Source organism: Hemicordylus capensis, chromosome 3, assembly GCF_027244095.1.
Source record: "Hemicordylus capensis ecotype Gifberg chromosome 3, rHemCap1.1.pri, whole genome shotgun sequence".
NCBI classification, from domain to species: Eukaryota; Metazoa; Chordata; class Lepidosauria; order Squamata; family Cordylidae; genus Hemicordylus; species Hemicordylus capensis.
The window spans coordinates 42968517-42982310 of NC_069659.1; the positions used below are offsets into that span (position 1 = coordinate 42968517).

At 41.3% G+C, this 13794-nt stretch overlaps 1 protein-coding gene across 11 annotated transcripts in view; it reads left to right on the forward strand.

Annotated features, from left to right (window-relative positions):
- The window catches only part of NBEA (neurobeachin), a 670094-nt gene that overhangs the window by 160129 nt on the left and 496171 nt on the right, over positions 1-13794 (forward strand). For all 11 annotated transcript variants that reach the window (XM_053311836.1, XM_053311837.1, XM_053311835.1 and 8 more), the window contains 2 exons: positions 6116-6296; positions 10831-10961. In XM_053311836.1, coding sequence (XP_053167811.1) covers positions 6116-6296; positions 10831-10961 — 312 coding nt within the window. The remainder of the gene's footprint in view (positions 1-6115; positions 6297-10830; positions 10962-13794) is intronic.

Sequence of the window (13794 nt, forward strand, 5' to 3'; positions counted from 1 at the left end):
ATTAATTCTCCTGGTTGTGCCTTGGAATGTGCATCCCAGCACCCAGCTGATTGGCTGGGTGGCAGACGGGCCTGATTGGCTGAGGCGCACCCAGGAGGATTGGTCGCCGCAGCAGTGGCAGGCCTGGCCGCAGAGGCCAGAGGCAGTGGCAGGCCCAGCCCAGCCACGGAGGCAAGGCCCGGGGGGGAGTGGAAGGTGGGGGAGGAGGTAACCGCCGGCCCCAAAGCGTGCACAGATGCTCTGTGCGGGGTTGGCTAGTTCTTAGTATTAAACTCAAAGGGACAAATCTGTAGTTTCTTGGATCCCTCCCCCACCACCCTTTTCAGGTAGGGACACTTCATCTATTCTCCAGAATTTTTCAAAGATGGCAGACAGAGGTTCAGAGAAGACAAACAATTTATTTTAGTAGCCTAGGATGCCTTGAACTTACTTAAGGTAGTTCCTGACCAACGCCTAATCAGTCTTGAACTGCAATTCTGACCATGCTTTTGTGAGGCTGCCCTTTGGGCAGAAAAGAAGCAAAGCTGGATTTGAGATGATGTACTTTCTCTTCATCACATATTAACATTTCCCCTGTCTCACTAAGCAGCAGGCCTACTGTTTGTTCCCTCTTCCCATAACTTTGGACATACCTAAAAAAATGCCCCTTTTGCATCTTTCACCAGCCTCAGCTCATTCTAAACTTTAGTTTCCCTGACATAACCTCTGCAAATCTGGGCTGCTTTTTTGTAGTCTTCTGTGGTGATCCAGAGCAGCCAGTCTGGGTGGGTGGGTAGCGGGAGGCACCTTTAAGTATAAATTAGAAGGTACTTACCTCCACTCTGGCAGCACCTGCAAGCTGCTCTGAGCTTCAGCATGCTGCCCAGCACTCCCTGCGGTGGGGGATCAGCTCCATGGAGCTGACCCTCTGCCGGCAGACAGCTGAGTGGCAGAGCCAATTCCCTGCCATGGAGAGTGTTGGATGGTGCAATTCAGCTTGGAGCAGCTTGCAGGTACTGCCAGAGCGGAGGTAAGCACCTTCTAATTTACGCTTAAAGATGCCTCTCGCCACTGCCCACCCCCCGGAGGTGCCCCATCGGTCATCTATATCCATATCTATATCTATAAATCTTTTAAGCTAATCATTAAGCTTTTAGTATAAATATATTGGCTTTTTTAGATGCTTACTATTTTTGTTTCTCAGTTTTGAGCAACAGCTGAAGTACACTGGACTTTTCAAAATGTTTCAGATGATGTTTTGAAAAGTAGCAAAATATCACCACACTGTTGACTAATCTAGTTTGTCTTAGATACTGGCTCCTTCTTGATAATCACTTGGCATGTTTCCAGTTCATCTATATATACTGTAGCACTACATGCCTTAGGAATATGAAGCAGGTCTGGGCCTTTTGCCACATGTGTGCATAGCAAAATGACTGTTTGCATTTGTCATGTGTGAACATATATAATGGAAACACAGACATAAAAGTTTCATGTTTCTCCATAAAAGTGATATCCACTCAGACAATGTGGTGTTGCCATTAAAAAATAGAAATGTTCAGAAACTGTTAACGGCACAACAGGAGATCGTTCATTAAGATGTACAGTACATCCTCACAAAGCATGCCATTGACACTGAACATGTGAAAAAGCAGGTATAGTTGTAGAAGAAAACTAGAAGAATAGATGATAAAGTTTCTCTTTCACTCAGTAAGATGTCCATTTGTCACATTTTTACACCACTCTTCCTCAGGACAGCAAATATAAATATACTATCTCATATACAATAATATACAATCTCAAAATCTAAAACCTTAAGAAGTAATAGCAAACCATTGAAGCCTTGATATTTGGCGAATGTCTCAGTTTCAAAATGTCTAGAAACGTACAGTTTTGATGCTTCATATACTTCATGTTACTCTAAGAGAAGACTCATGTCTGAAGAACTAAAGAGTTTTTGGTCATACATACTCATGCTTTGTCAGATGTTCACAAACACAGTGCTGAACTTGTGTTTCTGTATTCAGTTTTGATTATCCAGTTACTAGCTATTTATATAACTACTCTGTAATTTAATCCTAAATGGTCTACATATTTCTTGTATATCTAAGAGGTGTTATTGAATTGCATAGGTCAAATGATAATATTTGTAATCTGAAATTTAGATAGCATGTTTTCTTTTTTAAAATGAAATGATCAATTAAGTATATTATTTTAGGATATTAGTTTCAACTTTGCATTGTATTTCATTTGACTGTAACATTTCTTTTTCTTTTTGTTGTTATCCGTTGTCTGCTTTGTCTATTGCATGTCCAGGGTTCTAAGGTTAGTATTACTGCTACAAGTTTCAGTTCCTAGCTCTTAGAACTGTTGCATTTGTGCACTTTTCAGTTTTTCAGCCCTTTTCTAGAATGGAGTAAATAATATTTTATGAGGATTATTAACTTGTTTCAAAATGTTTTATATTGTAACCTAAACATATTGGCTTGGTTCAGAAATAACACCTTCAAAAAGGACACCAGATGCAGTACATTGAATTAGCTATATCATGATGTGGAATGACACTTTGCATCACCATTATGCTGCATGTTTTCTATTTTTGGAGGCACTCTATAGGGGATTGGCACACCTCAAACTACAATACTGTTTACCAGGGCTCCTCAAATTCGGCCCTCCTGCAGATGTTGGCTTACAATTCCCATAATTCCTTGGTATTCACCACTCTGGCTGGGGATTATGTTAGTCCAAAAACAGCTGGGGGGCCAAATTGAGCAGGCCTGCTGTGTATGTAATTTTTCTACCACATGTGGAAGAGAATTTCTGAATAAGGCAATTGGCTAAGTTAAAATACTATTATTTCAAGGAAATATCCATTCAGGGATAGAATAGCCAAGGCTCTAGTTGAAGAAATATCAAGGATAAATGGGAGAGCTGGTCTGGTGGTAGCAAGCATGACTTGTCCCCTTAGCTAAGCAGGGTCCACCCTGGTTGCATATGAATGGGAGACTAGAAGTGTGAGCATTGTAAGATATTCCCCTCAGGGGATGGAGCCGCTCTGGGGAGAGCAGAAGGTTCCAAGTTCCCTCCCTGGCTTTTCAAAGATAGGGCTGAGAGAGATTCCTGTCTGCAACCTTGGAGAAACTGCTGTCAGTCTGCGAAGACAACACTGAGCTAGATAGACCAATTGTGTGACTCAGTATATGGCAGCTTCCTTGTTCCTAACAGCTCTGGCTGTTGATAGGTAACTGAATTACAGATTATTATTTGGATCATTCCTGTTTACATTGTAAAATACTTATTTTTGTGTCCAGTGGCCAACATCCAGACTAATGTGTGCGATTCAACATGGTTTTTGGCATATACCCATTTTCAGATGCCTGTACCTATCAAAAATATGTTGATGGACCCTGACATATTGTCAGAAGGCACCTGTTGACTGGAGAATCTTCTTGTCCCAGTGTGGCATTAATTTGAATGTTGACTACTGTTTACATGGTTTTATGAAAGGCATGCACAGAATTAACATCAGAGCATAGCCAAAGGACTCAGGAGAGTTTTGCCACTATCATTACCACTACTACCATCCCTCCATAGACACCTATCACTTCTAGGAGAGGGCATTGAAAGGACATGAAATTGTATGTTGGGTTGAGAGAATGTATCCTGATCACTAAGGCAACCATGCTGATTTTCCGTAGCCTTCATCCACCTTTATTTGTACCAGAATGTGGATATATGTCTGAATGTGCATCCCATTTAAAGTTTTGTATTGGATAGACAACATAAATCCAGATGTGCATCCAGGGTGCTCCCTGTCACCTTGTGCTGCACTGCTTTGATACTTCTGCACAGCCCTGTTATCAAGGAAGCATGGTTGCCTCTGTTATGGGAATGTTTCTTGGCCCTGCTGTATCAATTTAAGCCAAAGGGAGAGTACTAACTTATTTTTAATTCAGTAATGTTCATTATGTAGTCCACTCTGATTTTTCTATGGGACACCATAACATCATTGCATTCCCCTACATGATCTGCAATCACTAGGGGAAGAAGAGGGACTGGTGCTCCATGGCACTGGAGTAGCAGCAGAGGGGTAAAAGCAATTGCTAAGAATACCAATGAAAAAGGTACTGTTTGGGAGGAGTTTCAGGGGAGTTAATGCTTTTCAAAAGCTTGCCTTGAAAAATTCTGAGACTGGAAATGTGGCATAGCCCTAATTAACATATGAAATTTGTCCTGTTGGTGAATTGTTTAATTAACTGGACAAAAATTGGAACACTCCCTAAAAGTTGACTTATTTTTAAAATGAGAAAAAAATATCCTTGTAAATTTCTTTATCAAAATAAATATCTTAAGTTTTGTGTGTTGACACTAACTGTGTCACACATGTGGGAAATAATGTGTTTTTGATACACAATTAGGGCAAATGTATTTGGACTTAGTTATGATATAATATTGGTTACTTTTATAGCTCTATATGAATTGGAGCATTATTGTTTATACAATCTACAACATGTCTGTTTTAGGCATATAATGAAGCTAATGTATTTTTATTGGAGTGCTAGCAAATTTAATTGCTGAAACTCACAGCAAATTGTTCTTTAAAGTTATCTTATGATTTTGGGAACATGGATGGATTTTCCAGTCATGAGAGCAGTAGGCCTTTGTGTCAGAATGTCAGATTCCAACAAATGGATACCATTCACACAGAGGCCAGCTTAACACAGTACATGCCATTTCTAGTGCTGGGGAGCCTCTTCTGCATAAATGTCCAGGAAGTCATGTGGGGACATTTGGGAACTATAGTTCCTCCAAGCACTTTCCCTAAACTTCAGCTGGGCACACTGGGGTTGTAGGTCTCTGTGAGCATTGGGGAGGTGGCGGTTATATTTGTTGAAATCACACATTCTGACATACAGGCCTAGTGAACAGGATTTTAGATTTCTGTGTTCTGCTCACAAGTTCACCCTAGCTAAGTTATAGTTCTACTTTAGTTGTAACTTCATCCGTACATCACTGTGAAGACTCATTGGATGAATTACATGAGAGACTTGTGGCAACTTAAAGATTAACAAGTTTATTGTGGCACAGGCTTTCTTGCACCAGGGCACATTTTGTCATATATATAAGAATTGCTGTAGTCTAAACACTGGACTGTATTGTCAATTGTGGCTTTGCCAAGACATTGCCATGCTGGAAATAGTTGTCTTTGTTTCTCTGGGTACTCTGGCAAGTAAAATGAACAGCATTTTGTGTAATATCCACATATTATAAAGAATGGTTTTACCAGTATTTTGCAGAGATGGAGAAAAAAGTCTCTGTTTCATGTGGGCTATGTTGTATTATGCTCCTAGTACCCCAGTGATACAGAAAGATATAGCAGCTCTGTGAGTCCCTCTTATCCTCTTGTGTTACTATCTTTAATGTGAACAATTTTAAATAAAGACACAAAGGAGAATCCTTTCTGCACCCATATTACCATACTCAGTGGTTTGGTTCAGACATAACATGAAACCATGGTTTGTACTGATCATAGTTAAGAACCCTGACCATTATTTTTGCTTCCAAATATGCTATGATTTAGAGCTGCTTGTCTCTTGTTTCCCATCTGCTCAGGACTCTGCTTCACAAGGTCATAAGTTCTCTCCTATTGTCATGGTGCAGCAGCCTCTTGAGGTGGAGTAATAACTCTAACTCTGGTTTATCAGTGGTTTGTGAATTCAAACATCATGTTAAACATGTTAGCACAAACTGTAGTTTGGAAACCAACTTCAACCAGTGGGTTCAGATCATGGTATTTCATCCCAAAATTAAACCATGGTGGTTTGACTGGTACAGGTTTATACAAACTAACCACAGTTATATGAAATAGACCATAGCTCTGTGTTATGCTTGAACCATAGCTCATTTAAATAGCATTAAATGTTTAGTATATTTAGTATATTTTCTGATGTAGGGATTTCATATTGCCTAATGTAGCATGCAAGTATGAATTCATCTCTTCTCATGCTCATTACTATACTATTTTCAATTTCTTCAAAGACAAATGGTGTAGAGGAAATAGAATCATTTTTGTACATTTTATCCATTGACATGTATGATAGATTTAGAAGTCTAATGTGATAATTTTCTTTTAAAGACTGAATTGGAGAATATTGAAGTAACTCAGGGTATGTCGGCAGAGACAGCAGTGACTTTCCTCAGCCGCTTGATGGCCATGGTTGATGTACTAGTATTTGCCAGCTCACTAAATTTTAGTGAAATTGAAGCTGAAAAAAACATGTCTTCTGGAGGCTTAATGCGGCAGTGCCTAAGGCTTGGTAAGTTGCTTGCTCAGTGCATTAATTAATTACTTACAAATCAATGAAATAAGGTGACAGTAAAAAAATACACGTGGAAGCTGACCTGGTTTTCACTCTCATAGAATATTAAAGCTCATTAACATGGCAAAGCTTTTTCTACAAAAATATATTAAAGGAACAGTATATTTAGATATGTTCTCATATTAAATATTTGAGTTCTAGAATAAAATGCTAATGAAGAACAAAATGTGAATGAAGGGAAACGAACTTTGTTTCTCAGTTGTCTAGGGATTTGCTTCTGCTAAGGACTGCCTCCACAGATCCCCACCTTGGAGGAAGTCATTTTCTCTAGCAATTTGAGTTTCCAAAAAACTGGAAGCCAGTAACAACTGAAAATATCTACACATTCTCTTTCACGCCACAATTAACTTTTCCCATGGCAGTTAGCAGTCATTTGTTCCTCACATCTACACTGCAGAATCATTTATAGTCCCTGCTTTTTATGTCATGTTAGTTTATAGTTTTTGAAGAAAACTGAATTCTGCTCATTTGAAAATAGGGCCAATCAAAGAGAGCTAGGAGAACATGTATTTCTCTTGGAAGTAGGACTCTTTGGGCTATTGCTGGAATGTTTTATTCTGTTACACATACTGTTTCTAAATGTGGAACAACTTTAGCATACACCAACAGAAGCTGGGATGATGACTTTGAAAGGAAGAAAATGTATTATACACTATGAGAAAAGGAGGCAAAAGGTGTTGGGTTAAAATTGGGCTTGATTATAGCTTATATTTATAATGTATGTTTTATATCTATTTGAGTACTACTTATTCTGGTAAACTCATAATGATAAAAGAAAGCAAGTTTTGATGAAATTCCAAATAATCCATAAAATCCTACTTCCTGCATCCGCAATTAACAAACTATAAAATAAATTAATGGCCCTATTTAATAATTAGAATTTGTACTCTGCTTTTCACTTTCAAAGAAGACTCAAAGCAGCTAAGAGTATAAGCAAAAACAGTAAATATAAAAATATAAGCAACAAAGAGAACTCACAATATATAAAAGCAGCATTAAAAATAGCAATATAAGCAATCCATATTATACAAACAAATTAGAAGTACAGCCAGCTGGTCAACTAGAAAACTCAGAGAACATACAAGCTGATATATCCCCCGCCCCCGGTAACAAAATATGCTGTCACCCACACCCATAAAAGGGCTAGCCCCCAGTTTAATCAAAGAAAATAATTTGATTCTCAAATAATTTATTTATTATTTATTTATTTGTTCAATTTTTAGAACACCCTTACAACATAGCTCAGGCCAGTTCACAAATATAATATTATAATATAATAAATAATAAGTTTCATGAAAGCAAATAAGAATTATTCAGGCAGGAAACTGATTAACTTTGCACTATAAAGATTTTTTTTAAGTAGGAGGTCTTAAAAAAAAAAAGATGATTCTTAAATGATGTAAGAGACAGCCAAAGGAAGTGGTAGCAGCTGAAGAATCTGTAAAGGTGAAGTGTGCTGTCAGGTTGGTGTCGACTCCTGGTGACCACAGAGCCTTGTGGTTGTCCTTGGTAGAATACAGGAGGAGTTTCGTATCTTCCTATATTGCTGCTGCCTAATATAGTTGTTTCCCATAGTCTGGGAAACATACCAGTGGGGATTCGAACCAGCAACCTCTGGCTTGCTAGTCAAGTCATTTCCCTTTAGCAGTCTCCAAATCTGGTTTATGCATTCCTTTCAAGTAATGATGGTGGCAGTCTCCTGAATCATGCTCTAAAATGAACTTCAGGGGCCATTAAAGACTATCTCACAAGAGAGGCAAACTTTATAAGTTCCCGAAACAATTTCTAGCCTGGATTAAAATCTGAGCAGAAGATGATAAGCTGACTTTCCTCACCCTCTGTTTAATGTAATGAAGTTCTCTAGTACTGTTACATTAAGTGGAAGATGAATTCAGGTGCAGCAAAAAAACTGAGGAAGTAGGGAGAAAAGCCAGTTCCCTGTGGGGGGAATTGCAGGAGATTGCTCCTTCCCTACTGTTTTCCCCCAGTGCATCTTTATTCCCCCTCTTAGTGATGAAACTAGGCTAAGATCCATTACATTAAGCAGGAGAAAATTAAAGAGGCAGGTCATGTTTGGGGGTCTTCAGTAGGCTCAGAAAAATGATCCATGATCTTCTTTCCCCCTCATCCCCAGAAGATCTTGGGTCATCTCTGAGTGAATCCAAGGAGGCCTTGGGAAAGCTCCCCCAATCTCCTAAAGAGATGATGTGCATACACCTGACAGTGCCTTTTGCTATTATGTTTTGATATGGCTACATTCACATCACTATTCTCCTTTAGCCCCTATTTTTGGCTCTGTGTCACATACTATTATCAATATTAAAATGACATCCTCTTCTCCTGACAATATCTTTTCCTCTCTCCATTTCATGCATGCTTTATGAAGCTTCTTAATATTGTCAGACTGTTGGCCCATCGAACTCGGAATAGTGTACTTTGACTAGTAACAGCTCTCCAAAACCTCAGACGTCCTTCCCAGCCCTGTGACTGCTACCATTTTAACTGAAGACACCAGAGTTATAACTTTAGGCCCTTTGTGCGCAAACCATATGCTACACCACTGAGCTATGTCTGCTCACCTACAGACAGTGCCCTTTGTTTCCTTTACCTTGATGCTCCCTGCTTCTTCCTAATGCCTTGTAATCAGGCATCCCACTCTATTTTTCAGGCTTTATCCTTCTCAAAACTTAAAAATCACTTTATTTTCTCCTTGCTTGCTCTTTCTCGGCCATCTGAATTTCTTAGGCCTCATCATACAATTTATGTATCAGTTATCACATTTGCTCAGAAGTTTGATTGTTGCCACACTCTGTCACTGTGCTTTTGGCTGATGTGGGGGGATTAGCTTTAATGGGGTTCAAATGTGCAAACATTTTGTAAGTGATTGGAAAGCTGATCATGAGAAAGGCAAGGCCAGAGTTAGAGTACCCAGAATGTGAGCAATGGACTAAAGGCAGATTTCCTTGAAAACAAAAAGTTAAGTTTATTAAAGAACAAATATACAAGAAAATAGGTAGTTAATGACTTTTCGGGGAAGTATTATTTACTTGGCAGAAGTAAATAATTTAAAAGATGCTGGACCTTAAGTAGAGTACCAAATTCCAGTGGAAAGGAATTTGAGAGGATCCTAATGTAGAGAAATGGGGGAAAGAGATGCTGGGATGATGGAAAAAGTGAGAGACATCTCAAACAAATACTTATTTGAAGTCATCTCCGTAGCTGGCGTGTGATAATAGTAAGGCTATTGTTTTCCTTCTCTGGGTGAAAGAAGGTGGATAGGTGTTCTGATGATGGAAGGGACTGAGAAGTCTGGGCAGTTCAGAGACACGAGTGTGAATCACTCACTGGCCCACTTCAGAAGAACCTCAGTGATGGAAGTTGCAGAGAAGGGACCAAGTCAGCAAGACTTCTTGTGCAGTGAAAAGGCAACTTGGACTTATGCTACCAGTTGTCCCAACATTAAGCTAAAACCTGGGACACAAGAAGGAGTCCAGGAGGATCACAAAAAGCATAAATGCTTGGAGGTTCGCTTGCACACAGATGGAGGGGATTTGAGTACAAGCACTCATTGGACTGGAAAAGAGGTCTTCTTTAAAACATTTTCCTGCCTTCAAGGCAGGGTTAGGTCCATGTCCATAATGGAAATGACCCTTAGTGACCCCAAACAAAAGGTTTGATTAACCTAAGGCTCATGATACTCTCAATTCTATTCAGGACAAAAGGCAGTCAAGTAGCTCCTCTCAGTTCAAGTTCTTGCATTTCTAATGAACAGCAATTCCCTGCCGCGAGCCCCCCCTGCCACCATGAGGCCCCTCCACCGATCTTACCAGTAATTCTAGTCGCCATGTGCGTTACCGGAATGTGTGTGAATTGAGCAGGCACACCCCTCCCCGTCCCGTGGCAGCGGGCAGAGCAGGAGCACCCGCTGGGCCTGGCTGTTCAGCCCAACTGCCCTTGAGAACTGCGAGAATAGAGGCTTTATTCAAACTTTGCATGCATGCTGGAACACCTCGCATTTCTCAAGGGCCACTGGGCCGAATGGCCAGGCCCAGCAGCTGCTCCCACTTTGCCTGCTGCCACCGTGTGTGTGTGGGGGGGGGGGGGTGCCTGCTTGACCCCCAGCCACACACATGGCAGCTAGAATTACTGGCAAGATTGGCAGTTAGGCCTCGTGGCAATGGTGGCAAAGACTGCCCCCCCGACCTTGAAGGCCACAGATCAAGGCACCAAGGTCTGGGGGTAAGAACGCCTCTGCACATGATTAAGAAATGAGTAAAATGTTGACATTATTTTATTCTAATCACAAATAGTTGCTATAGTAAAATTCAGCTTTTTAAAACATTATAGTAAATATGGTGACTTATTAGGACAGATTGTGGCCTCAAATTTTGGCCTGATTATATTATTTCATGGTGGCTTTTTATTAATGCATAAGAAGATGGATACTCAGTAAATTCTTAAATTTTTTTAGTTTGTTGTGTCGCTGTACGAAACTGTTTGGAATGTCGACAACGACAGAGAGAGAGAGTAAACAAATCTTCACTAATCAGCAGTAAAACTCAGGAGACACTTCAAGGTATAAGTGCAACTACTACAGCAAAGGTAAGCTATGTTTCTGTTTAATGCATAAAATACTGTTACATGCTATAAGTGGGCAGATAATAATTCAAACACTGTCATCTAGTATAAGAAAGTAAGCCCGTCTTTACAATTGAAAAAGCTCTTCCTCCTGTTCAGGAAGCAGGTTCAGTCTTCCAATTTCACCAGAGGAAGGTTCCATTCTGTCCTGTATTGTGGTTAGTCAGTATTGAAGCATTTTAGGGACCTACTTTATTTTTATTTTTCTTGGAGTCTGTAAGCAGGGTATAAGAAAAGTTAATGAAGTGTCCGAAAACAGTAAAAGACCTAGTGTGATTTTTAACAAAGCGGGTAGAGAGGGAGCAGGTTAGTGATGTGCACAGAACCTGCCAGCCTAGTTTGGTTCAAATCCGTAACGGAGTCAAACTGCCCCCGGGTGGCTAGCATGATGGTTCAATGCCATACTTGTAAAGAGGAATTCAGCAAGGATTCCCTTTTACAAATAAAGGGCTGCTGAGGGTGGGGGATTGAGGGGAAAATTTGCCATTTTACCTTTTAAAAAATGCAGCTGTACGGTGGGGTGGTGGCAATGGCAGCAAGGGGGAGGTTCCACCCCACCTTTATAAACAGCCACTGTGCGTGGCGGGATGAAGTGACAGCGGGCACAGTGGCTGGAAGGTGGGGCAGGGAGGATGGTGAGAGCTCATTGCACCTCCTCTCATGCCCCCCGATTGACAGCTCAGACTGGTCTGCAACTGGCTTTGGGCCTTTCTGCGTACGTAGCTCAAGGGCAACCTGGCTTGCACATCCCTAGAGCAGGTATGGACCTGCTCTCCTCAGTGTTAAAGGGTATGTGCAAGCCCTCGGTTTAAAAGAGATTGTGCTGTGATTCGGGTGCCAAATTGTGTATCGAGAAGATTCCTAACACTTTCCTCGTGGAAAATCAGCATTATTAATGACCTTATATGTCGGGATCAGCCCAAAGCGTCCCGGCACCTCTTTGGAGAGGCGCCAAAATGCTTTGGCTCCCTGGTGCTGAAACGTTTTGGCGCAGGGTTCCATTAAGAGGAGGTGGGCAGGTCCTACCTGCCCATCCCCCCAAGCCCCTGCCGACCCACCGCTGTGCTATTGTGATGGAAAGACTTCAGTGCAAGAAGCAGCTTGTGCCGCTTGCTCCTGTAAATTGCCATGCGGCGGTGACGGGATGCATCCCTGGTATCCCTCGTGGAGCGCTGGCACTTAAATGGCACGAGGGATGCCGGGGACACATCCCATCGCTACGGCACTACATTTTAGAGGAGCAAGTGGCACAAGCTGCCACTTGCATGGAAGTCTTTCTGTCACAATAGCACTGCAGCGGGCTGGCAGGGGCTTGGAGGACAGGCAGGTAGGATCTGCCCATCTCATTTCTTAAGGGAACCCCGTGTTGCCCTTGGATGTGCAGTGAAGCAATTTGGTGCACATCCCCACTTATATGGTAAATTTGAATCGTAGTAAATTTGAATCTGAGAAAGATCTTCCACTGCTCTTGGACATACATGATGTCAATTTGGAATTATTGATCTGACTGAATGTTAAAATCTGTTGGGAACAATAACAGTTAAAACATGATGATTACACTCAGAATTTTTCCTAAAAGTACAACAAAAAATTATGTAAACCTTTTCTCAGGTTTATTCTATTGTAAAAAGTAGTGCATTCAGCTAATTTCAGTGGTAGGATTGTTCATTCAAAATTTGTTATCTGAGGCTGATCGAGAAGTATGACTTTATTTTGGACCAACCAACCAACCAGTTCGTGTGTGTGTGTGTGCGCGCGCACACACACACACACACACACACAAATTGGTTGGTTGGTTACACACACACAAACACACACACACATATCTCACATGCTCACTCTCACTCGCTCACTCAACTCTCTCCTATTCACACTCCTACCTATCTACCCTGTTATATAGGTGTTGAAAAATCTTATTTGTGTAACCTTTTGAAAGGCAGGTGAAGCTCTTGGTCTTTAACAAGCACGTCTGAGATGCATTTACGGCATTTTGAACATTTGTTTTATGTTACTAGTGTTACTGGTCTTATCCTGCCATTCCATGTCCAAGGAGCATGAGCAGTGTGCATGGCTTCTCTTTTTGTCATCACAATAACCCTCTGAAGTAGGCTAGGCAAAGAGATTGTCACTGGCCCAAGATCATCTAGTAAATTTTTGTGTGACAAAAAGGGAGTTTGAACCAGAGTCTCACCATTCTAAATCCAACCTTCTAATCACTTCACGTCAAGCCCGCTCTCCTGGCAGACGACCAGACGTTGAGCCTTGGGCGGCGGGATCAGCTGCCAACATGACTACCAGCTCTGTCATGGAGCCGGTAGGGCTCAGAGGCTGCTTGGAAGTCCCAGGATGCCTTGCGTCAGTGTGTGGGGCATCCTGGGGAGACCTCCCCTGATGCCAAGAGGCTTATTTTAGCCTCCCGGTTGGGGGTCTCCTCACAACTCACAATCAAAGACATGGGGTTAGTGGAGCACTCGCTAATGCTAACCTCAATTAAGGGGAGGGCTACTTTGACAGCCTAGCCGCTGTTGAACCACTGGGCTTACCCACAAGCCCGGTGGTTCTCATGATGGATGAAAACCGGACTGGGCTCCCTTAGCCCATTTTTCCTCCATCGTGTGAATAGCCTCAGTATGTGATGCTGTGTGTGTTGAAGTTCTTTATCAACCAGCTTTTAAAGTCCACTGCATCAGCACACTACAGGAATAGTAACTTTAATTTTATTAGAATAAAAGAGCCACTTGACATTATTGGTAGATAGACTGTTTGTATGTTCCTGACTTGGGCACAGAATACATTA